At 49.0% G+C, this 25,951-nt stretch overlaps 2 protein-coding genes across 2 annotated transcripts; one reads left to right on the forward strand and one right to left on the reverse strand.

The window, feature by feature from the left end:
- The first annotated feature begins 1,620 nt into the window (after positions 1-1,620).
- Positions 1,621-8,285, forward strand: ATP1B2 (ATPase Na+/K+ transporting subunit beta 2). Its single transcript, XM_070389409.1, has 7 exons — positions 1,621-2,319; positions 4,122-4,250; positions 4,598-4,702; positions 4,804-5,009; positions 5,241-5,297; positions 6,086-6,184; positions 6,292-8,285. Exons 1-7 carry the CDS (start codon positions 2,208-2,210, stop codon positions 6,454-6,456), a joined length of 873 nt encoding a protein of 290 aa, XP_070245510.1. The 5' UTR covers positions 1,621-2,207; the 3' UTR covers positions 6,457-8,285.
- A 5,227-nt stretch (positions 8,286-13,512) lies between these two features.
- TP53 (tumor protein p53) lies at positions 13,513-25,896 on the reverse strand. Its single transcript, XM_005894802.3, has 11 exons — positions 25,736-25,896; positions 17,858-17,958; positions 17,701-17,722; positions 17,358-17,612; positions 16,738-16,924; positions 16,545-16,657; positions 16,213-16,322; positions 15,747-15,883; positions 15,589-15,662; positions 15,048-15,154; positions 13,513-14,457 (listed from the first exon to the last, which is right to left on the reverse strand). Exons 2-11 carry the CDS (start codon positions 17,929-17,931, stop codon positions 14,376-14,378), a joined length of 1,161 nt encoding a protein of 386 aa, XP_005894864.1. The 5' UTR covers positions 17,932-17,958; positions 25,736-25,896; the 3' UTR covers positions 13,513-14,375.
- Between the last annotated feature and the right edge of the window lie 55 nt (positions 25,897-25,951).

The following is a 25,951-nucleotide window of genomic DNA, read 5'->3' on the forward strand; positions in this document are numbered from 1 at the left end:
ATTAAGAAGAGGTGGCAAGAATACACAGAACAACTATACAAGAAGGATCTTCATGACCCAGATAACCATGATGGTTTGATCACTCACGTAGAGCCAGACATGCTGGAATGCGAAGTCAAGTAGGCCTTGGGAAGCATCACCATGAACAAAGCTAGTGGAGGTGATGGAATTCCACCTGAGCTATTTCAAATCCTAAAAGATGATGCTGTGAAAGTGCTGCACACAATATGCCAGCAAATTTGGAAACTCAGCAGTGGCCACAGGACTGGAAAAGGTCAGTTTTCATTCCAATCCCAAAGAAAGGCAATGCCAGAAAACGTAGCCACCCCATATTTTGGGGCCTCTCACCTCTGAGATGGCCCACACTCTGTGGAGTGTATTTCTTTTTTAATAAATCCGTTTATCTATCACTTTATTTCTCACTAAATTCTTTCTGCACTGAGACACAAAGATCTTGATCCTCACTAAGCCCAGACAGCAGGTGAGTCATTCTAATTAAGACAGTGCAAGTTACATGGCTTCACCTTGTTTGACTGAGCAGATCCTGAGTCCATGAAGCCTGCCCTGACCTGCAGGGGGAAAGTTTGAAGGGGAGGATGCTAGAACAGGAATTGTTGGGGAATAGAGCCAAGAGTGTAAGGTAAGAGTTGAAAAAAGAAGAAAAATCTCTCCAAGCAAAAGTGACAAGATTTTAAGAGACATGAAAAGACAATGAGTCTTAACAGGAGGTCTTTAGAGGCCCTTGCACCTCCCTATCAGACTGTGGAAGCCCCGTTGAGAACCTCAACTTTACCTCTCTAGGGCTGGGTTGCACAAGGTCTCTAGCAGGAACTCAATAAATGTTTGTTGACAAGTGGGCAAATGAAGAGGGGAGTGCAGAAAGCGGTGGGGCAGGGGGTGGGTGGTGGGAGGAGACAAAACACCAAAGCATATGCGGCTCCAGGGCTGGGGTCTCAAGGCAGGGCTGGGGGCTGGGAAAGTGGTGTTGGAAGGGCTTCAGAGGGGTGTGGGAAGGCAGGGAAGCCCCCAGCCTTGGTGAGAACTAGGTGTTGGGAGAAGAGGCTGTGGGACCGGAGAAGGTGTTGGGGACATTGGCAGCATCTCCCTTGAGGGGAATTTCCGTCCTGTGGTGGCCTCTATGGGTCTCCTGGTGGCATGTTCTAACCTCCAGCCCTGCTAGTGTAGTATCCTGGCTAGTCTCTTCGATCTATTTTTCTTGATCTCTGGCTCCTTCTCTGTTGGTCTCACATTCTGCCCTGTCTCCAGGATCTTAGTTTCTTTCTAACTCTCTGCCTGGGGCCCCTATCTCAGCATATATCTGCTTTTCTCTCTGTCTGCTGTGTCTCTCTGGGGTTATCTTTCCATTTTGCCCCGACACCCTTTCTATACTCTCCACCCACCCAGATCCCGTCCAGTACCTGCGGTGGGAGTAGGGGAGAGCCTTGGTCCTGAGGAGGCATCAGGGGGCGGGCCCAAGCCCTCTCCAAATTTGCATATGCATGAGGTCGCCCAGGCCAGAGAGAGGAGGTGGGGCTTCTGGGGGCGGGGAAGGGGGCGGGCACCCTCGGAGCCACCGAGTATAAAGACCGCGCGCTGTCGCTAGCCCCGCACTGCTGAAGAGCGGAGCCTCCGCCCGGGGGACCCCTATCCCTGCCTGTCCCCACAACTGCGCGTCCCCACCCCACCCCCGTGGCCGAGCCACCTTTGGTGTGGCGGTCTCCACTCGTCAGAAGAGCCTTGAACAGTCACCCGACTCCTCTCCACAGCCTCTTTGCATCTCGGATTTCGGGGCGGCCCCCTCCCCCACCTCTCCCTGCCTCTTGGCACCCCGATTTTTCCGTGCTCCGCTCGGGTTTTGCAGCCGTCTATTTTTGCATCCCTTTTCGTTTTGCTTCTGAGAGGTCTAGGGGGTGAAGCTGCGTTCGCACTCCTTCGCCTTTTTATCCTCCCCTGCTCGGACAACCCCCCTTTTCATTGCAGTGGGGGTGCCTAGGATCTGTTCATCTTACGCCGCGCCGCCAGCACCCCGCAGCGTGTGGCCTTGCGCCCCGGAATTGACAGCGGCTGCATATCTGAGGGGGGGTCTCCCTTGGCCCCGCTGCCTTTGCTCCCCGCGCGTTCCGGTGCGTGAGGGGGGCTTCAGCGCGCCGCACCCCGGCTTCTCCATAGTCCCCCGCCCCGCGCGGGACTTGCCCCCCGCCGTCAAGATGGTCATCCAGAAAGAGAAGAAGAGCTGCGGGCAGGTGGTTGAGGAGTGGAAGGAGTTCGTGTGGAACCCGAGGACGCACCAGTTCATGGGCCGCACAGGGACCAGCTGGGGTATGCGGGGCCGGCCGTGCTAGGGGCGGGAGGCGGGGGGATCCGCCTGGCGACGCCCGGGGAGGACGAGGTCCCGCCGGCGCAGCCCCAGCTCTGTTCCCGGGTTCCCGGCGTCCGGCCCCCCTGCCGGGCTCCGGGCTGGGAGGGGGCCGAGTCGCCGGTCTAATCTCCCTGGCTGGCCGCTGCGGAGGCGGAGAAAGTAGGTCACTGCCGCCTTCCCGCCCCCCGCAGAGCCCCCTCGCGCGGGGGGTCGCGGGCTCTGCGCGCGTGTGCTCGCCGCGGCGCTTGCGCTCCCTGTCGGGGGCCGGTCAGCTCCACACGGTCGCCCCCCTTCTCCAGAAGAACGCCCCTTCCCTCCCTCTGATTCTCACTAGCTGGCCAGGCCCGTCTATTTTTAGCTCGTGCCCACCCCTTGGACCCTGGGAACATTCATGAGGGGGCGGGTCTTGGAGAGGTGGGGTGTGTGTTGGAGAGGGTTCTTCACAGCGGAAGTTGTCTGGATCCCACTGCCTCGAGTTTTGGAGCCTTCTGTGACTGCTTCGTGGGTGGGGGGCTGTGGGGCCGGGGTGCCACTGGGAGGTGTTCGGGGCTGGGTGTTGGGCTCAGATGTCACAAGCGGAGGGAGTGGTCACTGGTGGTGAGATGTGTACATCATCTGGGCCCTGTGTCTCAGGCCTTGGATGGCCAGGCACCTTCCCCACCCATACCTTGGAGGTGGTGTGTGGGACCACATATTCAGGAGATGTGGAGGGACTTGTGTCTGGTTGAGGGTCCGGTGCTGGGCATAGATGCCAGTGAAGGGTGATTTCTTCCAAAAGGGATTTTCAAGCTGGGAAGTTGAAGCACAGGAGACATTGTGTGGCACAATTTACAGTTCATCCACTCTGACTGAATGCTGTTCCCATTAGCCCACCCCACCAAGGGGCCCTTGAAGTGGGTCTGATGCAGTCCTTATGCAGGAAACGGGAAGTCCAGTCCGTGGGACTGGAAGGGTCCTTGAGTCCTTGGGAAAATCTGGGGAGGCTTGGGGAAGTGTCTTCTGAGATGGAAGGACTCGAGATCTGGGGGAATGGAAACAGCAGGTACTCACACTAGGCTGAGGAGTGACAGTGACTTGTCACATCCACCAAGAGTCCACCAGGCTCTCTGCCTGGAAGGCTGTGGAAAGTCTTCCTTTACACCTGCCTTTGCCCTGAGTGCTGAGTGTGAGCTGGGGGTGGGGTGACTGTTGAAGGCCCTGGACAGCTGTCTCTGAGAGACTTTGTAGCTTTGGCCGGAGACCCACTCAAGGTTCAGCTCTTGTAGGGCTCAGAGAGAGAAGATTTTGCTGTTTGAGTGTGAGGGTCCACACCCTGAGAGATGGTTTGAGAGTTTGGTGGTGAATTGGGGCCAGTGCCAGCTTGAAAAGTCATCGTGCTGGACAACTTCAAACACGAGTACCCATATAGCAGTAACAGATGGTATGCCTTTTCAGGGCCATGAAGGTTGACAAGTTGAGAATATAATTTGTGGCAAAATGACTGTGGCCTATTCAAGGGGTTGTCCAAGCAACAAGAGTTTAGGTTTCTTGTGTCCTCCACAAAATTGGGCTTCACTGTGCTGTAGGACCAGAAGGGGCTGGGAGCCATAGCTGGAAGCCAGACACACTGCCTTTTTCCAGCTTGTCTCCTTTTGCTCCCAGGGGAAGGCTCCCTGGGGCTCTGGGATCCTTTCCTGAGCAGAACCTCTGAGTGGGGGAGGGGCACGTGGACAGGTCGTGGATGGAGACCTGGAACCTGTTGACCCTATTTCCTCCTCTTTAGCCTTTATCCTCCTCTTCTACCTCGTCTTCTATGGCTTCCTCACCGCCATGTTCACCCTCACCATGTGGGTGATGCTGCAGACGGTCTCCGACCACACCCCCAAGTACCAGGACCGATTGGCTACACCAGGTGAGTGATGAGACTCCCCCACCAGCCAGGCTCACTACTCTGATGCCCCTAAGCCTCCCAAAGGAACTCGCAGGTTGAGAACTGTCAGCTCTTAGAGGTTTGGTTCTGATGAGCCAGTCACCACGTGCTGGGCAGTTCTTCTTAAAGGCCGCCTTCACATTCCCCACAGCTGAGAGCTATGTGATCTGGAGAGGTGGCAGAGGGTCACAGGAGATCTCCCTCCCTGGAAGGCGATCTCAGATCTTCCCGTCATCCCTCACCCTGGTGTTCCCCATGTCCATCTTCTTCCCTCTTTGTATGGTCCTTTGTCTTACATATACCCCCTCATTCTTGCCTCTGCTGACTAGGCTTGATGATTCGCCCTAAGACTGAGAACCTCGATGTCATTGTCAATGTCAGTGACACTGAAAGCTGGGACCAGCATGTTCAGAAACTCAATAAGTTCTTGGAGCGTGAGTACGGGCTCGATGGCTATGCAGGACTTCGGGCAGGGGGTTGGGTACCCTGGGAGCAGAACATGAGGTCGGTGACTCTCTCTCGCCCACCTCCTTAGCTTACAATGACTCCATCCAAGCCCAGAAGAATGATGTCTGCCGCCCTGGTCGCTATTACGAACAACCAGATAACGGAGTTCTAAACTACCCAAAACGTGCTTGCCAGTTCAACCGGACCCAGCTGGGTGACTGCTCTGGCATTGGGGACCCCACCCACTATGGTTACAGCACTGGACAGCCCTGTGTCTTCATCAAGATGAACCGGGTACTCATATCCTTAGTCCCCAGGGAGAATGGAGGAGGGAGCTACCATCTGCTGGCAGTTGCTTTCTTTTACTGGGGCTCTTGGGCTTCGGGAGACTTTTAGATGTTTGAGTGTCTGAGAGAACAAGAGAGATGTGACTGCTGGAGGCTGAGATCATGGCTGGGGGGCTGGATATTTCTGTTTTTGACAACTTCTTTTCCTAACCCTCACCACTGTCTCTCCTCACTCCAGGTCATCAACTTCTATGCAGGAGCAAACCAGAGCATGAATGTTACCTGCGTGGGGAAGGTGAGTTTGTCGGGCCTTGTCCATCTGTTTGCCCCATCTGTTTGTCCTTATGGTTTCCATGTCATTCACTCATCTCTCCCTATCTTCTTTACTCCCAGAGGCCCCATAACTCTAGGGACAAGGGGGTAAGCATGGGCTTCAATATGGCTCAAACTCCAAGGCACTGCCACCCCTCATGCTTCTGTCTAGGATGCAGAAGTCTGCTCTTTTATATGGATAGACACCCTCTCCCTGACTCCACCCGAGCCCCTGCCTCTGGCTTCTCTCCATGATCCTCCCATCTTCTCTATTCCCTGACCATGTCTTCTGCGCTCAGTCTCATGTCTCTTCTGCCCTCAGTTCTTTTTAGGTATCTGGTAGCTGCTGGTCTGTGAGCACCACCTGCCACCACTAAGTTGTCCTTGGAGCCCTGCTTCCCCCACCTCTGTCCCTCTAGGAGCTTCCTGCTCCTCTTGCTTCATCCCCCTCCTTGCTTCCTACTGAGCTCTTACTCATTGATCTGTTCTCTCTTGGCTCCGCTCCAGAAACCGATTCCTGAGGATGGGGTAAGAATTTGGGGTGGGAGGGCAGTAGAAGGCTTCGGGCTCCTTAGCACCCTGGAGGACTTCCCAGTCTGATGGTGGAGACAGGATACCCCCTCCTGTGCAAGCGCAAATATACCAGACTCCACAGCTCAAGGGATACGGATTTGAGAGAGCACAATCGGGATGAAGGAGGAACAAAGGGAAGTCAGCTGAGTTCCCGCCATCCCTAACATGCTCTCCTCCACCCTCCTGCGTCCCCCACAGCGAGATGAAGATGCCGAGAATCTCGGCAACTTCGTTATGTTCCCTGCAAACGGCAATATCGACCTCATGTACTTTCCCTACTATGGCAAGAAGTTTCACGTAAGTCCTGCGGGTGGCCGGGTGCTGGCTCCTCCAGGGGAGCAGGGTGCGGGGTTGGAGGCCCAGCTGCCTCAGGCCTGGAGCCTCGCTCTCCTCCTCTGGCCCAGGTGAACTACACACAGCCCCTGGTGGCCGTCAAGTTCCTGAATGTGACCCCCAACGTGGAGGTGAACGTGGAGTGCCGCATCAATGCTGCCAACATTGCCACTGACGATGAGCGCGACAAGTTCGCGGGGCGTGTGGCCTTCAAACTCCGCATCAACAAAACCTGAGGCCCCCTTCCTCCCGCCCCCAACTCTTTCCTACGGATGCTTCTGGAATACCCCTGACCCCGCCTGATCCCTCCCTCACCCACCCCAAAGGTATTTTTTATAACAGAGCTATGGCTTGTCTGAGCCTCGCGCCCTTTTCCTTTCCTTCTGAACCCGGCCTGACATCTGTCGTGATTCTCTGGTTGCACACACTTTCCACCATCTTCTTCCTGCCTGAGCTCTGTCAGAGACAGGGAGATGGAACCCCCAAGATGGTCATAGAGTTCGGAGTCTTCCTAGTCCTGGTGTAGCTGTGAGTGAGGTGTCCTCACAGTTCCCCACCCATCCTGCTCTCCTGTTCCAGCCCTCCAGAACTATAGAAAATGCCCACCCGCCCACCTTGGTCTTCCCTCATAGCTCAGTTGATAAAGAATCCGTCTGCAATGCAGGAGACCCAGGTTTGATTCCTAGGTTGGGAAGATCCCCTGGAGAAAAGAAAAGCTACCCACTCCAGTATTCTGGCCTGGAGAATTCCTTGGACTGTATAGTCCACGGGGGTCACAAAGAGTTGGACACGACTGAGTGACTTTCACTTTCTTTTCACCCACCCACACACAGACGGCAATCTCTTCATGCTTATCTCCAGACAGAATGTGGCACTCCATTCTGTTTTTTAAAATAACTGAAGTATAATTAACTTACAACACTGCTGTTAGTTCCAGGTGCACCGCTTAATGATTTAATATCTCTGTAGGCTACAGAGTGGTCACCAGTGTGACCCTCTATCCTCCCATGCCAGCTCAGCCGCTGTCCCCTCCCCTGTCTCCCACACCTTCTGCCTTGTCTACCACAGTCGCTGTCTCAGTGGCTTTTGACTTGTGTGACTCCTTGGTCAGTCTTTCCCCACTTCTCTATCCCCATTCCCTCCACTGAAAGCGGGACCACTTGTAACTGAAGACATGATGGCTCTGTGGCCTTTTCCTTCTTTCCTGGCACAGCTGGTTTCTCACTCCACGTTGAATACGTGAGCTGGGAATGAAGGTCTGAAAGAAAAATCCCTGTTGATTCTTGAAAATTCTCTTCCTGGTCTCCTATCACGCCTCAGAGGGGCGGGGTTGACCTAGGCTGAATATGCACTTTGTTTTTGCCGATGGCTCCCTCCCCTCTGTTCCCTTTCCCAGAATATCCTGCAAGTTCTACTTCCCAGGCGCCCTGGGGGAGGGGCAGCCACTTTGGCTGGGTCCCCAGTGGCCACCTTGGAAACGTCAGCTGGTTATGGGACTATTCCATCTCCTTCCCCTCCGCCCAGATCTGCTCCCCCACCCCCATCCTCTCTGTGGCTTCTCTTAGCAAGTTATCAACTAATCACAAACTAACTCCTCCCCTTTCTTCCGCATGCCAGCCTGAAAATTGCAGATACCTCCTCCTTTTAAGACTCTGAATTTCTTGGCTCCATCTCCTTCAGACCCCTTTGCCTTCTTAAACAACCCCATAGTGCCCATAGAATGTTAAATGAGGGACCTTCTGTGTTCTTGAGTTATAGAGGCATTTTAACTCTTTCTTCTCCCACGCCGTTCACTTCCCCACCTGTAATTTCCCAGTTCTTTTTTGATGCTGCAGCTTCCACACCCCACCCATGGGTGGACCCTTCCCTGTTTTTCTCTGACTGGATCTGAGGCTCTTCCCTTTGGATCCCATTGTTTTCCTGCACTCCCCTCACCCAAGTGGTCTCTCTCTGCAGTTATTTAATGCCTGTGTCTGATCTACTGTAAAAAGAGGATAAAGTACAATAAAATGAGAGCAATTATATATATATATAAAAATATATATATATCATACATGGAGCCCTGCGTGCAGGTTGTTCCTTTCTGAGCTTTTGGAGGAGACCTGGGAAGGGGGTGAGGGGTGGATTTGGGTGATCTGAGGGATACCCAGCCCTTGGGAGGACCACTTCCCTGCTTTGATCTCTTGTGTCCAGTGTCCAAGAATCTACCTCCTAGATTGCTCCATCACCCATACTGTCTTGAGATCAATCACTCAATACAAGACAGGCAAGAAGCCTATGTCTTTTTCTACAGCTATACTTATAAAGTGCCTACTATGTGCATTCTAGGCAACGTGAAGATACACTTATGAAAGAGGCAGAGTTCCTGCCCCCAAGGAGCTCCCCAGTATAACAGGAGAGGGGAGGAGCACTCGAGAAACTCTCAAACCAGGTAGACCTAAACGTATTTCCAGGAAGGAGAGAAAGCTGGTGAGGACAAAATTCAGAGTGGTCAACCACTCTCTGGGGGGTCGGTGGGGGGGTTCATAAGGAAGGTTTCTTAGAGGCTTAAAGGATGGGGTGGCTTTGGGGGAGAGGCTAGCATCAGCAAATGCCCAGAGACAGATGAGGACAATTGACTGGAAGAAACAGATCTCAAAATAGAATGAACCATAGGATCCCAATTTTGTGTATAAAAAAAGCACACAAGCATAGAAAAAGGATGGATGAGTCTGTACAACAATATTTATTGTGGTATTTTGGGATGGGTTTATAGCTAATTTTTATTTTCTCGGGGTTTGTTTTTGTTTGCAATGAGTTGGCCTGGATGTTTGCCTTGAAAAAATAGCTTTATTACTTGTGTATACACATATATATAGTTTTATCTTGAGTGCAATGTATACACACATGGATTGCTGGGTTTTAGTCATATAATGCACATTATACATAAAATGTGTGTGTGCGTGTTAGTCACTCAATTGTGTTAAACTCTTTGTGATCCCATGGACTGTAGCCCCCCAGGCTCCTCTGGAGTGGGTACTGGAGTGGGTAGCCATCCCCTTTTCCAGGGGATCTTCCTGACCCAGGGATCGAACCTGGGTCTACCTGCATTGCAGGCAGATGCTTTACCATCTGAGCCACCACAGAAGCCCATACATATTATATTAGATATTATAGACAATTTTGTGCATTATACTTGTTCATTCAATTTCACCTGGCCTGGTAGAGCTCTAATTCATTTTTTTAAATGGTTGCATAATATTTTTTTCTATTGGGTTGTTCTTGTTAATTTCTTAAAGCTTCTTGACAGTTGTAGATATAAACTGTTTTCTGCATTGTAGATTTCCCCCAATCAATTGTTTGTCTCTTGAGTTTGTGGTGGCTTCTTTACTGTTAAAAAGTGGTTTCTTTTTTTTTTTTTGGCCACACTGCGTGACTTGTGGGATCTTAGTTCCCAGACTAGGGAGCAGGGATAGAACCTACCCCTCAGCAGTGAAAGCACGGAGTCTTCACCACTGGACTGCCAGGGAATTTCCAGAAGGCTATATTCATATTTTGTAAAAATATTTTGGGCAGGATTTTATTTCATTTTAATTTTTACATATGCCTTAATTCCTTTGCCTATTTTTTAAAAAACAACTAAAAATTTAATTTATTTACTTATTTATTTTTGGCTTCACTTCTCAGCTTGAGGGATCTTCTATGACCAGAGATTAAACCCTGGCTTCCTGCAGTGGAAGCTTGGAGTCCTAACCTCTGGACTGCCAAGAAATTCCCACACTTGGTCTATTTTGATTTCTTTTTGTGTGGTACAAATGAAGAGTCTCGTATTATTTTATTAGGGTATCAGCTTCATTAAAAAAAAAAATTCTTAATTTACTTCCTCCCACGGATCCTCCAGGTCAGGAAGATCTGGAGAAGGGATGGGCTACCCACTCCAGTATTCTTGGGCTTCCCTGGTAGCTCAGATGGTAAAGAATCTGCTTGCAATGAAAGAGACCTGGGTTTGATTCCTGGATTGGGGAGATCCCCTGGAGTGGGTTGGAGGAGGGCATGGCAACCCAATCCAGTATTCTTGCCGGGAGAATCCCCATGGACAGAGGAGCCTGGTGGGCTACAGTCCATGGGTTTGCAGAGTCAGACACGACTGAGCAACTAAACACATTGAACTGAAATGCCAACTTTGGCTGTGTAATACATTTTACTACATACTGAGTTCTTCTTCTGGATTCATTGCTGGCTTGTCTATCACTCCCTATACCAAGCCATATTGATCTGATGCCAGTTGATTTTATAGTCTGTTTTCTGATACCTAGCAAGGCAAGCAAGCCCTCTGCCCATTCCTTTTTGGTTATTTGGGGGCACTTATTCTTCTCTATAAATTTATGACAAATATATCCAATTCTCAAAAACAAAAGCCATCAAGACTTGTTGAGATTCTGATTGTAATTGCGTTGTATCTTTATTTCAGGAGAACTCGTCTTTTTTATCAGATAGTAAGTTTTCCCATGTAAGAACAGGTTATCATTTCCTTTTGTTTGGAGCTTGGTTTATGTCCTTAGATAAGGTTTTATAATTTTCTCCAAATTGAGTCTGTGCCATTCTTTCATTTTTTTGTGTGATTCTTGTGAAACTTATCCCTAATTATTTTATTGCCATCTACTATCCATCTACCTTATTAAATTAGCTTAATTCCATCATCTATTATTAACTAAGAGGTTAGTTTTTAGGTACATAAGCATATGATCCAAAAAGCAAAAATATTTATTTTTTAAACAATGTTTTGTTTTCTTCATCTCTAAAAATCCTGTTGAGTGCTCTAAAACTGATGTTAGTGGGCATTCTTGCAGTGAAAGTAAGTCTTAACACTGCCAGGGAAGTCTTCTTGTATAGTTCTAATTTAAATTGAAATGACCTTAGGGTTTAACCATTAGGGTAATACCAGTATTCCGTTACTATTTTTTTTTGGCCAAGTGATGTGGGGTCTTAGTTCCCTGACCAGGGATCAAACCCAAACCCCCTGCAGTGGAAGCACAGAGTTTTAACCACTGGACCACCAGAAAGTTCCTCCATTACTCTCTTCTTTTTTAAAGGAATGGCTGCTGAAATTTAATCAAATTCCTTTCAGCATCTGTTGATACGATCATATTTTTATTCCTTAATTTATTAATACAATGAATTATGTTGACAGACTCTCTATTAAACCAATTTTATGCTCCTGGAATAAACCCTACTTGGTTATAATGTTAATATTCTTTTGATTCATCAATATATATTTTTTGATACTATTTAGATATTTTGCATCTCTATAAATTAGTTTGCTTTTAATTTTTTAGTATCTTGATTAAGTTTTAATATTAATGAAATCACAAAAAATTTACATGAATTGGAGATTCCACTTTTCCTATGGTCTGGAATAGTTTATTTAAACATTGGATTAATTTGCTCTTACTGTTCCTTTTTTTCGCAAACTCTTGAGTTTTTCTCTTTGTTTAAAGTGTATCTTTTTTTCCCCCCCTTGAGTCCTGCTTTTGAATTTATTCTTTCAACCAACTTGGCTTTCTCTTTCAATAAGTTATATCTTTAATTTTTAGGCTGCATGCTAGCTTCCTTTTTCTTTTTCTAAATAAAGAAAACATTTATGGCTTTACATTTTCCTCATTGTACAACTTCTACTGAGTGTTATAGATTTGGGGCCCCTGTGTTCCTGAAATCAAGGAGGTAAGTTTTTAAAATTATTCTAAAACTTAGCGGAACAGGACTTGGGCTCTTTGAGTGTGGGGGCAGGGCCAAGTCTGCCACTGGTCCCCACAACATAGAACAATCCTGGGCACACAGTAAGGCATCAGTCAATGAATATCTGCTGGCTAGATTGTCAGGAGGGAATATAGCCAGAGGGAAGGAAGTGAGCAAGTAGGACCAGAGAGGTCAGGGACTCATTGGAAGTCACATAGCTTAGTAGAACTGGCCTGAAAACCCAGGGTTAATTCTCAGACCAGTAACCTATCAGGGTTGCAAAGAGTCGGACACGACTGAGTGACTGAACTGAACTGAACCTATCAGGACACAAAGGGATTGGCAGAGCAAGGAAGGCTCTGCTTTGTGAAGGAGTAGAGCAGAAACAAAAAGAGCTAAGGACACACTCTAAAGAAATGTGGAGTGTAGGGGGGTGCAGGACACTGGTCAGAAAGAGGCTCAAGGTGACCTGTCTATAGGAGTGAGGCAAGGAAATTTCGAGTTTCAAGTGCTCTGGTTTACCAAGGGCCTGGCTTGTGAGGAGAGATGGCAAAGTTAAAGATCTCTACAAGAGGTGGTTCTGGGTATCCTGGGTAGTGTTTGGCATTCTCCAGAAAGGAAGAAAAAGTGTGATTTCGAGGCCAGGGAGCTGGTGGCTTCACAGCTGTCTGGGATCCTCAGGGTAAGCCTGGGGATTCCCTCAGGGACTTTAAGCCAGGTTGAGGGAACAGTGGTCCCAGAAGCCCCTCTGGACCTTACTCTGCTCTCTCTGCCCGCAGGGAGGAGGCAGATGAGCTGTGGCCCCAGTCTGGCCATCCTTCTAATGTTGGCTCAGGCAGCAGTGGAGGGTGTGGGATGATGGGGAGAGCCTGCCCCCAGCCCCGCTCCCTGGGAGCTGGCAGCCCTAAGGAACAGAACGGGTGGAGGGGGGTGCAGGGCTCCCCAGGCTCGACTCTCCTCCCTACCCCAAGAAGCCCTTTGAAAGGTTTTCCTGGCAGAGTTTAAAGCTTCCATTCATTCAGCTGGCTGGCACGAGGCCCGGGTGTGGGGACGCCGGGAAGGCCCCAGTCCCATGTCCCAACCCTCACCTTAGCCGCCCCCACTTCCTGGGGACCCTGGCTGGCAGGCCTTCTCTCTCCTCACCATAGCACCCACTGTCCTTCCCCTTGAGAACCCAGGTATCCTGCCCCTTTCCTGGGGAGCAGATGGCCACCCTGGAGGCTCAGGCTTACTAAATCAGACATTTAAATCCCATAATCCTTGGTGAGGCTGAGAGGGGGCAGCAGCCCAATCCTAGAAGCAGGAGCAGAGACCTTGTGCCAGCCCTGGCAGGAGGGGAGGGGGACAGTTGGTTCCCAAGTTATGAATGGAGGCACCCCTTCCCTTATTGTCATGCAGCCTGCAGACTGACCCAGTCTCCAGGCTTTGTTCTCCTCCAGGAAACCAGGCACTGGCGCCGCCTGCCGCCACCCTCCCGCCAAAAAAAAATGTGCTCCCTGAAGACTCAGGTGGCTGCTTCCCACACTCACTCCCTTAATTCACCCCTGCACTGACCCCAATCTCTCAAGACACACAGGTGGTAGCAAAGTTTTATTGTAAAATAAGAAATTGATATAAAAAATGGGATATAAAAAGGGAAGAGGAGGGGTGTGGGTGACACATGGAGATGTGCCTTGCAGAGTACAGAAGAAATCTGCGGAAGCATTTGGGGGAAATAAGACAGGTACTGGCAGATACAGCAGGGGTGGAAGCCACTGGGATCCAGGATAAGGTGAGCTTTCCCCTTTGGCACTGAGGTTCACCAAGGGGTTATGATCTGGCAGGGCCAGGAGAGAAGGGACTTGGAGACTTCTTCCCTTTAACCAGCCATTCAGTCAGAAACTGTCAAATCATCCACCCAGGGGGACAAAGAACCAGCACCCACAAAAGGCACTAAGTCCCAGACATTACGTAATCAAATGATGGTTTTGGGGCCAGACATACATTATTTCATTAACCCTCACAACAAACCCCCCGTGAGGTAGGTATGATTATCAGTTTTTTATAGATGTGAACGATGAAGTCAGGAGAAAATCGAACAACTTAAGATAGCTTCCCTGGCTAGTATGGCAGAGGACTGAGTTTTCCAACCCAGTGTATGGCTGGTTATAAGATGTTCCTCACATGCAGGAACACATTCTGACCTCTCCCGAACACGGCTCACAGTAAAAACCTTGAAAGCTAAGCTGGAAAGCGCCAGCACCCCCCAAATCCCCAGAAACCACGAGCGCAGGTCTGCCTCTTTAGCACAGCCACAGGCTGAGCAGATGAAGACTCCCAGGGGGTTTCTAAGGCGCACCTGCACCAAGCAGAGGTCTAAGCACCTGAGTCTCAAAAAATGCCAGGGAAGGGGCAGGGGATATGGGTGGGGATGTCAGCAGGTGACAGGGAGCAGAAGACATCAGTCTGAGTCAGGCCCCTCTCTCTTGAGCATTGGTTTTTTATGGCAGGAGGGAGAAGGCCTCTTCTTAGACTTCAGGTGGCTGAGAGGAGAAAAGGGAGGGGAGGAGATGACATCATCTGAGTGAGAAGCTCTGGGCCCCTCTTCCTGGACCTGAGCTTCGAAGGGCCTGAGGCGGGAGCAAGGAGAACTTACGTTAAAATGGTCACAGCCAAGGGCAGGCATGCTGACTGAGCACCTTGGGGTACTTGTGGGTGTAAGTCTCTTAATCTTCCCTTACCCCAGTTGACACATGAGGAAACTGAGCCCGGGAAGGGAAGTAACAAGGCCAACATGACTCTTTAGTACTTTGGATGGCTGAGCATCTGACTCCAAGGCCTGATATCCCACAGTTATCAGGTCTCTATTTGAGACCCTAGCTCTGAGAGTCTAGGGTTTGCTAGAATAGGCAAAGAAACATCCATGCCTCGGACTCCCGGAGGCAGGAAAGTGGAGGAAGTCTAAAGAATGTCTGGGCAGGGTTGGGACCCAGCGGCAGGGTATCAGCTGCCTTTTACCTTGAAGGCAGGACCAGAATGGAATACCATGGCTTTCTAACACAGGAAAGCAGCAGATATGTGTGTGTGCATGTGTGTGTGTGCCTGGGCACTGGGGAAGACCTGGATCACTCACCTAGAGTGAGCCCTGCTTTCCCCTGGTTCCCTTCCATCCAGAGCATCCTTCAGCTCCAAGGCGTCATTCAGCTCTCGGAACATCTCATAGCGTTTAAACCCACGGATCTGTGGCAAGGAAGGAAGGGAACAAAGAAATATTAGGCAAAGTCACTACAAGAACCAAGGGGCTTCCCCAGTAGCTCAGTGTTAAAGATTCCACCTGCCAATACAGGAGACATGGGTTCAATCCCTGGGTGGGGAAGATCCCCTGGAGCAGGGAATGGCAACCCATTCCAGTATTCTTGCCTGGGAAATCCCATGGACAAGGAGCCTCGCGGGCTACAGTCCACGGGGTTGAAAAAGTCGGACACGACTGGGTGACTAAACCCCACAGCCACCATCACCACCACCAGTGAATCATGGCCATGGACAGACAAAAGGATGACTAGAAAAAATGGGCTTAACCTCACATCTGCTACATTTATATTTTTTTCTTCCCTTATCCAACCCCATGGAGTTAGGGTGAGAGACTGCACCTCTCTCTCCCCCAGACTTGGTACCTGAAGAGTGAAGTACTCTCCATCCAGTGGTTTCTTCTTTGGCTGTGGAGAGGAGCTGGTGTTGGTAGGCAGTGCTGGGAAAGAAGCAAGGAAAGGTGAGAAAAGAGTGAATTGGGGGCAGAACTGCACCCTTGCTGCCTCTTCTACCTCCTGCTCACCTCGCTTAGTGCTCCTAGGGGGTGGCTCGGGGCAAGACTGCCCCTTCTTGCGAAGATTTTCTTCCTCAGTGCGGCGGTCTCTCCCAGGACAGGCACAAACACGCACCTCAAAGCTGTTCCGTCCCAGCAGGTTACCACTACCAGGGTAGGAAGAGGGAAGCAGGAGGCAATCAGAAAGGGGGACCCTGTCTCTGTGTTCTCCTGTGAACCAGGACCCACCTACTCCCAACCACCCCCATCCCAAGGGGAGCCTGAGCGCCAGCTCCAGATTGAGAAGACCCCAGCAAGAGAGGTCCCAAAGCTGGAGAAAGGAGGGAGGGAGGAGCAGAGAAGTCCATAAAGGGAATGCAGAGAGAGGGAACGCTGGCTGGTAGTGTGGGAGAATGTGGTGAGGGGCGGGGTCCCAGGGACAGGCAGGCGGAGATTAGGGAGCAAGCTAGAGTGGAGGGTGGTGTGTGGTCCCTACCAAGAGTCTTCCAGTGTGATGATGGTGAGGATGGGCCGCCGGTTCATGCCCCCCATGCAGGAGCTGTTACACATGAAATTGTAGTGGATGGTGGTGCACTCAGAGTCGATCTGGGAGAGAGCACAGGCCGGCCGTGAGGCTACCCAGCCCCGGGGAGGCTGTCAGCCTCTGTGAGCCTGTTTCCTCAATTGTGGAATGGCGATAACCCATCTGCTCTGCGCACCTCACAGGCTGTGGGAGGTCAAGTAAGAAGGAGATAGCCCCCTCCCTCCCACCTAGGGTGGTCACAGACAAACCCCCTCCCCCCGGAGAACCCAGTTGCCAAACCGGACCTCGGGGGACTCATAGGGCACCACCACACTGTGTCTAAAGGTGTTCCGGTCGTCCAAATACTCCGCGCGTAAATTCCCTTCCACCCGGATAAGGTGCTGAGGAGGGGCCAGACCTGAGAGCAATCAGGGAGGAATTAGGGGCTTGGGGGCTCCGGGTTCCAGGCCGGTCCCATCCACAGTCCCCGCCGCTCACCATCGCTATAGTCAGAGGAGCGCTCATGGTGGGGACAACGCCTCACAACCTCCGTCATGTGCTCCAACTTCTTGTAGATGGCCATGGCGCGGACGCGGGTGCCGGGCGGGGGTGGCGAGTCGACCCACAGCTGCACTGGGCAGGTCTTGGCCAGCTGGCAGAACAGCTTGTTAAGGGAAGGGGAATACTGGAGGAGAAGGAGGAAGAATGAACGGAGGGGTCAGGGGACAAGTACCCAAGGGTCGAATGTACAAGCACCAAGTACCGACTGGAAGCGGTGTCCTGTGAGGGCAGGGTAGCTAGAGATGGCAGGGTTGGGGGTGGGGGGTCCACATCCCAGAAGTGTACTTCCAATAGCTACAGAATGAATAAGTGAAGAAAAAAGGAAGAAATGGCTTCACGACAGATACTGAGAATGTGACAGGAAGGATGAAAACCCAAGGGTCAAGGGGAAAACGCAACATTGGGATGGAGTCAAAGGTCACAAACTAACTAGGTAAGATCTAAAAAGACTGACAAAAAGGCAAAGGCTGAAGTGGAACCCCAAACTTCTGAACAGAAAACCCCTAGGCTGTATGGCCAGGTACTGATAGGGAAGTCGGCTCCCCAGGGCCACTGACCGTGCAGGTCACGGACTTGGCTGTTCCGGAATGCAGGAACCCTAGACGGAAACCGTAATTGCCAGGGTAGGTCTTCTGGGAGGGGACAAAGGACGACAGGGGCCAGGAGGTGGCTGGTGCTGGGGTGGCTGGTGGCGGGGCAGCTGGGGCAGAAGGCTCTGGCATTTGGGGCGCTTCATTCGGACATTCATCCAGCCAGGTGGCAACATCTGTGTACGGGAGCAGGTCATCCACGGGTGCGGAGAGCTCGGAGGACTACAGATGGGAGAAGTGCGCGTCAGAAGGCCCAGTTCCCACCCTCTGGACCCGCAGCCCCAAGCCCCGCCCGTGCCCCAGGCCTTACCAGAAGGTTATTTTCAGGAAGTCTGAAAGAAAGGAGCAGAAAGTCAGGACTGGCTTTTGTTTCTCCCAGGTCTCTACCAGGGGGCTGGGGACCATGATGGGGCAAGGTTATTGGAGGCTGAGCAGTGAGCCTGCCCTCCCTCCAGACCTCCACTCACAGGTTCCACAAGTCGGAAAATGTCTCCTGACTCAGAGGGGGCTCCACATTGAGTTCTGCCTGCGATTCTTCCATTGTAGCTCCTGGAAGGTTGTGTGGCCGCTGGAGGGAGAAAAGTGAGGATCCACCCTGAGACACACCCAACCCTGGGTTACCCAGTCCGGAGGCAGGAGGGACCCCCTCTGCCCACAGCACACCTGGCAGCTGAGGATCTGCTGGGGGGTAGGGGAGGCACCTGCCCCACACCTCAGCAGTCTTATCACACACTTCCTTGAGGGATAAAGGCAACCAGAGAGGGACTTCCAACCTTCCCACCACTGAATCCACAGGCCTTGCTCAGTGTATATGTATTTCTGCCTTCTTTTGCAGTAATAAGGATGAAGTAACTCTTGGTTCATTTCCTCTGCCCCCATCCCTCTACCTGCTCCCCTGGGATGGTTCCTCACCCTGGCTTACAAATCCCTCAGGGCCCAACCCATGCCCACCTCTCCCTTTTCTGGCTTCCCTGGTGGCTCAGATGGTAGAGCGTCTGCCTGCAATGCGGGAGACCCAGGTTCAATTGCTGGGTCAGGAAGATCCCCTGGAGAAGGAAATGGCAACCCACTCCAGTACTCTTGCCTGGAAAATCCCATGGACAGAAGAGCCTGTAGGTTATGGTCCATGGGGTCGCAAAGAGTCGGACTTCACTTTCCTTTTCTGGTGCTTATCAGACACTCCCAGTTCACTGAACTCGGGACCCTGGGCCCTGCATCCCTACAGGGTAACCTCCTCACTGACCTCATCATGAACGTCGCACCTTAGCAGGGATGTTTCCCTGGACTTCTCCATCACAGCTAGCCAGCCAAACCCTGTCACCTTATTTCAATTCAGGTCACCTTCTTTTAATTCTTGTGGTAATTATACTATGTTACCTTTCCCTGCTCATTTTGCCTGTTTCCTCTATTGGAATATAAATGTTTTCAGGGTAGGGATGTTGTCTTGCTCACCAGTTACTAGCATATTGGCTTGCACCTGGTCAGGCTCAATAACTGGGGTGAATAAGTAAATCCTCGTACCCAGCCTGTAAGCTGGTTATGAGCAGTCAAGGGAGCAAAGGGGACAAGGGGGTGGCTGTCGCCTGGGCCAGGGCCCTGTCACCACCAACTCATTTCCCAGGCTAGCTTTCAAATAGTTTCAACATGCCATCTTTCTTGATGCCAAATTTGTCATCAGCTTTGCTCAGAACCATGCCCACGGATCAAAGTCCATGTTCACTACACTTTTCTTCTGTGTCCATGGTAATGTCAACCCCCTCCAAGCAAGCAGCTCTTATGGGCTTCTCTGGTGGCTCAGATGGTAAAACATCTGCCTACAATGTGGGAGACCTGGGTTCAATCCCTGGGTTGGGAAGATCCCCTGGAGGAGGGCATGGCAACCCACTCCAGTATTCTTGCCTGGAGAATCCCAATGGACAGAGGAGCCTGACGGGCTATAGTCCATGGGGTCACAATGAGTCGGATGTGACTGAGCGACTAAGCACACGCGCACACACACAAAGGTTCACCTGCACCTTTCTGTTGATATAGGGTCTGCATACTTATGTAGAGTGTGAAAAATCTTTTCACGTGTGGTATCTTGTTGTTCAGTAGCTAAGTTGTGTCCGACTCTGAGACTTCATGTACTGCTGCACACCAGGTTTCCCTGTCCTTTACTATCTTCTGGAGTTGGGTTATCTTACTTGTCCGGATAACCACACCTGCCTCTTGACAGGTGAGAACGTCTTAGAGAGGTTAAGTGATCTGCCCACAATTCATATAGGTGAGTGAACGAGCTTTTATGAACAATGACTGTTTGAAGGTCTAGGATTAAGATGCTTACTTCATTACAGACTACCCTGCAGAGCTATCTTTCGTAAGGCTGGCAAAGTGCCACTTATCATAGCTCCCAAAGCTGATGGGGAATGGACTCTGAATGCGCCTGGAGGAAGGCAAGAGGGGACAGCAGTGGGATGCCAAATGTTTGCCTTGGGGGAAAGGACCAGGGTTTCCCTTAGATAAGATGATCAAAATAACTTTTGAGACTATTATGGAAGGGAAGCTGTTTATGTAGAGATGGGGCGCAGAAGTCAAAAGCCCAGGGTTTGATGCTGTATTGTCAGTTAAGTTTGCTGCATGACCGCACTCATCTTAAATCTTCCAGGGCAAATATGGCAGAGCATGGGCTCTGCAGGCAGACAGGCTAGGCCTGTGTCCCGAGCCACCGTCTAATAACTGTTTAACTTTGGAAGGTTGCTGATCCTCTCTGTGCTTCCATGTCCTTTGCTATAAAATAGTATCCCACTGATTACGGGAAATATAAAGAGTTGAGAAAAGCACATAGCAAGAGCTCAATAAATGCTTCTCTTTATATGGTTATCCCAATTTTACTTGTTCTATATTATTGCTAGAGAGAGCTTTGTGACTGGGAGCGGGTGGGGCTTTTATGGTCCTGCTGGGATCTTTGCTAGTTCACCCCCTTCAGGCAACTGTGTTCTGTAAACAGGTTGGGAGGGGCTGTTCTGGGAGGGTGGGCCAAGGTCTCAGTCCCACAGGGAGAGGGATAGCCCTGTGGACCTAGGAAGTCTCCCTCTCTCAGTCCTTGGTAGCAAATGAATTCTCATTTTCTTTCTCTAGGAAACCTCTTCAGACCAGATACTTCCCGTGGGTGTGAACATCAGGGGGTCATAGTTCTAAACTGTCAGAGGCTGAACCAGACCCTCTGGATGGCTGGGGAGGCGGAGCCTTTCCAAAACAGCCCCCTGGGAAGGCAGTAAACTCAGCTGGGACTTAAAGGAGAGGCAGGCCTATCACTATCCTAACAATGGCTGCTGTTTATATAGACCTCCACTGCTTTCAGTGGCTTATTTCAGTAATCCTCTCAAAAAGCAAGTAAGGTAGGTACTATCATCAGAGGAGAGAACAAGGTTAAAGGAATTACCCAGGCTCAGAAAGCTCTCCAGAGTCAGGGCCAGGGATTTGAACACACGCTGTCTGAAGCCATACCCAAGCTCTAAATAATTATGCTCTGGCTTCTCCCAGGGCCTGATGTTTGAAAAAAACAAAACAAAAAACTTTCTGTTGGCTGGAAGCTGTGTAATTGAAAAAAATTGATTCTTGGAAGAAATAAGGGAGCATCTGGTAAAACTGAAAACCATACCTCTTGCTACTTAGCAAAACCGTTTCTCGGTGGACGTCCTAGAAAAATGATTGCAAGGGGGCAATAGGAGTCTTGCACAAAAATGTTCATGACATTGTTGTTCCTAGCGGCCGGTGACAAGAAACAACCTTGGTATCCATCAATAAGGAATAGGTAAATGAAATGCGGTGTATTCATTACAGTGGTTTACGGAAATGAATTTTATGTGTATATGTAACCTGTTACAGTTCAGAAACATACTGGGTGAAAATACGATTTGCAAGAAAAAACAAAACACAGTAATTTAGTCTATGGAAATCAAACACATAAAATGATTATTTATTGCTTATAAATATATATATAAAAGCATGAAAGGCAAGAAGACTACAAATTCACAAAATCTTTAATAGTGATGATATTCTCAGGGAGAGGGTATGTATGCTTAGGGTATTGGGGGTAGTAGAGTCAAAGGGGTTTTAGTTTTTCTTCCCCCTTTGGCTGTGCCTTGAAGCTTGTGGGATCTTAGTTCCCCAACCTGGGATTGAACCTGGGCCCTGGAAGTGAAATAGTCAGGGAATTCCTGGTTTTAGCTTTATTAACAAAGAAAAAAATTTTAAAGGTGGTATCTATACATTGCTTGTGTAATTAAAATAACATGGAGACAAAAATAAGACAAAATGTTGTTAAAAATTATTTGGTGGGAATGTGTTGTTACTCTTGTACTATGTACTTTTCCAAAATAAAAATATTGACGGAAAAAAAATGGATATTTTAATCAGATTAAAAAAAGTAAACAGAATAATGTCCTCCCAAGTACCCATCACTTAGCTTGAAGAATAATCAAGCATTTTGCCTTTATTGTCTCACCCGTACCTCTAGTAACTCCCCACAACCCCACAAATGTTTTTGAGGTGAAACTTACATAGGTTGAAATGGTATCATACTATTTTGATCACAAAATCTGACAAACTTTGATAAAGCTGTGTAACCTACCCATACCAAGACAAAGATACTGTGTTCTCTTCTGAAAGTTTTATGTGTGGGTTTATTAACCATGTCAAATTTACTGTTGTGTATAGTGAGAGGTGTGGGCCAAAATCCATTTTTCTGCTCCAGTTGTTTCAGCACCATTTGTTGAGACTTTCCTCTCCCCACTGATTCACTCTAGTACCTTCACAGAAAATCATTTGACTACATTTATGTGTCTTTTCCCAGACTCTATTCATTAATAATGTGGGTTCAGTCCATGGGTTGGGAAGATCCCTTCGAGGAGGAAATGGCAACCCACTTGAGTCTTGCCTGGAAAATGTTGTGGACAGAGGAGCCTGGCAGGCTCCAGTCCATAGAGTCACAAAGAGTTGAGACACAACTGACCATACATATATCGGAGTATAATTGCTTTACAATGCTGTGTTAGTTTCTGTTGTACAACCAAGTCCTACTGTAACTTTACAGCAATCTTGAAATCAGGTATTTTAAGGCCTCCAACTTGTACCAATGTTTTGTTTCAGAATCAGCTTGTCAGTTTCTACATTTTTAAATCATTGAGTTAAATCTTTCTGAAGAGTACCGACACCTAACACCATTGAGTGTTCCAATTCATGAATATGCTAAAATTTCTTTAAATTCTCTCAGCAGTATTTTGTAGTTTTCTATATAGAGCTCTTGTCCATTTTTTGTTAAATTTATCCCTGAGTATGACACGTTTTTCACCATGGCTTCCCAGGTGGCTCAGTGGTAAAGAATCCGCCTGCCAATGCAAGAGACACAGTTTCGATCACTGGGTCAGGAAGATCCTTTGGAAAAGGAAATGGTGACCCACTGCAGTATCCTTGCTTCGAAAAACCCATGGACAGAGGAGCCTGGTGGGCTACAGTCCATGGGGTTGCAAAGGCTCAGACATGACTTAACACATCAGGTTTATGAGTTTAGATTCAAGGTTGCTATTATATAAAAATACAATGTATGCATATTGCCTTTGAAAGTTGTAACTTGCCTTTAGTTTTAGCTTTCACTTGTTAGTTCTCATAGTGTGAAAATGAATTTTCTATTAGGACTTTTGGTATACAGTCATACCATCTGTGAATAAAGCCATTTTATTTCTTCTTTTCCAACTGTTATGTATATATTAACAGCATTAGGCTGGCCTTATAAAATGAGTTGGGCAATGTTACTGCCTCTCCATTCTGAAAGAGTTTATGTGAGATTGGTATTGTTTCTTTCTCAACTTTTTGAATTGAAGAACAAAGGAGACAGATAGGAAATAGCACTCAGACCCAAATGCTAACAATAATTGCATTAAATGTAAATAGACCAAGCACTCCAATTAAAGCAGTTCAGTGGGGGAAGGAAGGCTATTTCAACAAGTGGACCTAGAACAACTGGCTAGCCATAAGAAAAAATAACACAGAACCTTGAACTCACAGCATGAAAAAAATTAGTTCTTGACTAATAAATTATGGCTCACAGACTAAAGTGTTAAATCTAAAACTAGAAAGATTCTCAAAGAAAATATATGAGAAACTATAAGAAAATATCTTCACGACCTTGGGGTAAGATCTCCTAAACAGGTCAAAGAAACCACTGAAAAGAAAAATGAATCTTCTGTTCCTTGTAAGAGTTGTTAGACAAGCAAGAGGTCAGGAGAAAACACATGTACCTGACAAAGGATACACATTATTCCTATCCAGAATATACAAATGACTCCAACACCTCAAGGACACAAAAAGCAAATGAACCAATTTTTAAAATGGGGAAAACACTAGAACAGTCTCTTTATATCTGACACAGAAATGGCCAGTAAGCACATGCAAACTGTTGGAACATACTTAACAGAGAATTGCAAACTAAAAACCACATTGATATGCCACATTAGAAAGCCTGACAAACCAAATCCTGAGACAGGTTCTATCTTGCTGGTGGGAGTGTAAAACAGTACAACCACTTTGAATAACTAGAACTTTTTAATATAATTAAAAAACATAAATAAACACCTCACTCTATGACCAAGCAATTTCACTCCTAAGTATCCAAAAACATAAAAACATGACTACAAAAATAATTTTAAGAATGTTAATAGCAGCTTTATTCAAAATAATCTTAAATGAGAAGCCACTCAAAGGCCATCAAAAGGAGAATGGATAAACAATGGTTTATTTATTCAGTGGAATATTCTAAAATATAAAGAAACAAAGTATTGGTAACGCTGATACATGCAATAAAATGGGTGAATTTCACAGACGGAAAGAAGCCTGACACAAAGGAGCACAAACTGTATGATTCCATTTATAAGAAGTTCTCCAACAGGGAAAAAAAATCCACGGTGACACAAATCAAAGGCGGTGGCTGTAAATGCTACTTCTAACATAGAAAAAAGCACGTAAGTACCGCGCAGTGTCATGTTCGTAGCAGGTGCGTGGTAAGTGACCCCGCCCTAAATAATGAAGATGCCGGAAAATTGGTACGGGTAGAACTCCTAGGCCGGTCCGCCGCCTCCCGCGGGCAAAACCAGCCGAGACAGAACTGCAGCTTCGAAGACCTCGGCCCCGCCCCTCTCCAAGCCCCGCCCCTTCCGCTTCACGACGTTCACTCTGCGTCCGAGAAGGGAATGGTTCAGCCCAAAGCCAGATAAAGAAGTTGTTTCTCCGCCGCAAAAAACGACCCTTCGTTTTTCTTCTATCGTTTAATTCTCAAATGTATCCATTCTCGAAATACCCAGGGTCTGCCCTCTGACGCTAAAAAAAAAAAGAAAAAAACACCCCCAAACCGTCCACGCAATGGTAGCGTCCGCCTGGGTAGCGGTCGATTGGGATGGAGCACACCATTCAAAGAGGGGGAGTGATTGAGGTTTGCATCAAAAAGAATACCTCTTCCTTTCCAAAAGCGGTAGCTAACCAGGCTAGGAGGGGGAAAAAAGTAGAGGGGTTAGCAGCCTCCTTTCACAAGTAATGAGGACCAGTATAAAAGACCTTTTCTCTTTCTACTTCCCTCACGTGTGAATAGTGGGCTGCTCCGAAAAAAAGAAACCGGAAATGCTCCCGCAGTGGTAGAAATGTAAATGTACAGCCAAACAATAACAGGGCCTCTGAGGCCCGGCTAGTTCTGCAGGGCTTCGCGGGCAAAACTCTCGTTTAGCATGCCCCCCCCACCCCCTTCCACGACTGACAGCCTTTAACCAGATTTTCTCCATCTAGCGGAGCTGAGAGCCAGTGGGAAAGATTACTCCAGGAAGGACAAAGGTCCGGAAGTTATGGGACCTTAGCAGCTTGGACTTTCCGGATCACCCCGAACCACTTCGGAAAGGAGCCCGAGGTTCCATTGGGATGCTGCACGTTCTAAAATTCTGAGCCATGAATCCCCGAAGTTTCGAGATCCGAAAGTCCCAGACCCTGATGCTTTGTGCATCTTATTTCACACACCCTGGGATGGAGTTAGTGGTGGTGGGGAAGAGCCCCTTAGGCCGGCTCAAGGTTTCCCAAAGCCCCATTCCCCCGCCCAAGTGTTTAGCTTCGAGTTCGGCTGGTCTTAACATACCAATCATCTACACTCGGGCCTGCTAACATTGCATTCCTGTTGTTGCCGCTAGCCAAGACCCCCGCCCTCCCTGCCGCTAATCGTTAACCCCCCAGTTACCGCCCCCCAGCCCTTTATTCCCCCGAACTGAAAATACAAGGAGCCAAGAGCCCGTGACTCATAGAGGACTCATCAGTCTCAGTCAAGAGCTTACCCGAAGCTCAGGGGAGGGTGTCACCGTCCTGGGATGCACGCTCCGAGGTCGGACGCTAGATGACCCCGGAGACCAGCGGCTACCTGCGGCCAGGATGGTGGCTCTGGACTTTTGAAGAGCTCAAAACTTTTAGCGCCAGTCCGGAGCACGTGGGAGGGGAAAATCCCAATCCCAGCAACCCTCGCGAGGCTCCTGGCACAAAGCTGGACAGTCGCC

Source organism: Bos mutus, chromosome 19 (assembly GCF_027580195.1).
Source record: "Bos mutus isolate GX-2022 chromosome 19, NWIPB_WYAK_1.1, whole genome shotgun sequence".
In the NCBI taxonomy this organism is placed as follows: domain Eukaryota; kingdom Metazoa; phylum Chordata; class Mammalia; order Artiodactyla; family Bovidae; genus Bos; species Bos mutus.

Excerpts from the sequence above, each read along its gene's own strand:
- ATP1B2 (XM_070389409.1), top strand. The coding sequence starts at position 2,208 with ATGGTCATCCAGAAAGAGAAGAAGAGCTGCGGGCAGGTGGTTGAGGAG. Across the intron at positions 2,320-4,121 it reads CCGCACAGGGACCAGCTGGG|CCTTTATCCTCCTCTTCTAC; the intron begins GTATGCGGGGCC and ends CCTCCTCTTTAG. Across the intron at positions 5,010-5,240 it reads TCTTCATCAAGATGAACCGG|GTCATCAACTTCTATGCAGG; the intron begins GTACTCATATCC and ends TCCTCACTCCAG.
- TP53 (XM_005894802.3), bottom strand. The coding sequence starts at position 17,931 with ATGGAAGAATCGCAGGCAGAACTCAATGTGGAGCCCCCTCTGAGTCAG. Across the intron at positions 15,663-15,746 it reads CCCTAGGAGCACTAAGCGAG|CACTGCCTACCAACACCAGC; the intron begins GTGAGCAGGAGG and ends CTTCTTTCCCAG. Across the intron at positions 14,458-15,047 it reads GAAAGCAGGGCTCACTCTAG|CCACCTGAAGTCTAAGAAGA; the intron begins GTGAGTGATCCA and ends TTCTCCTCTCAG.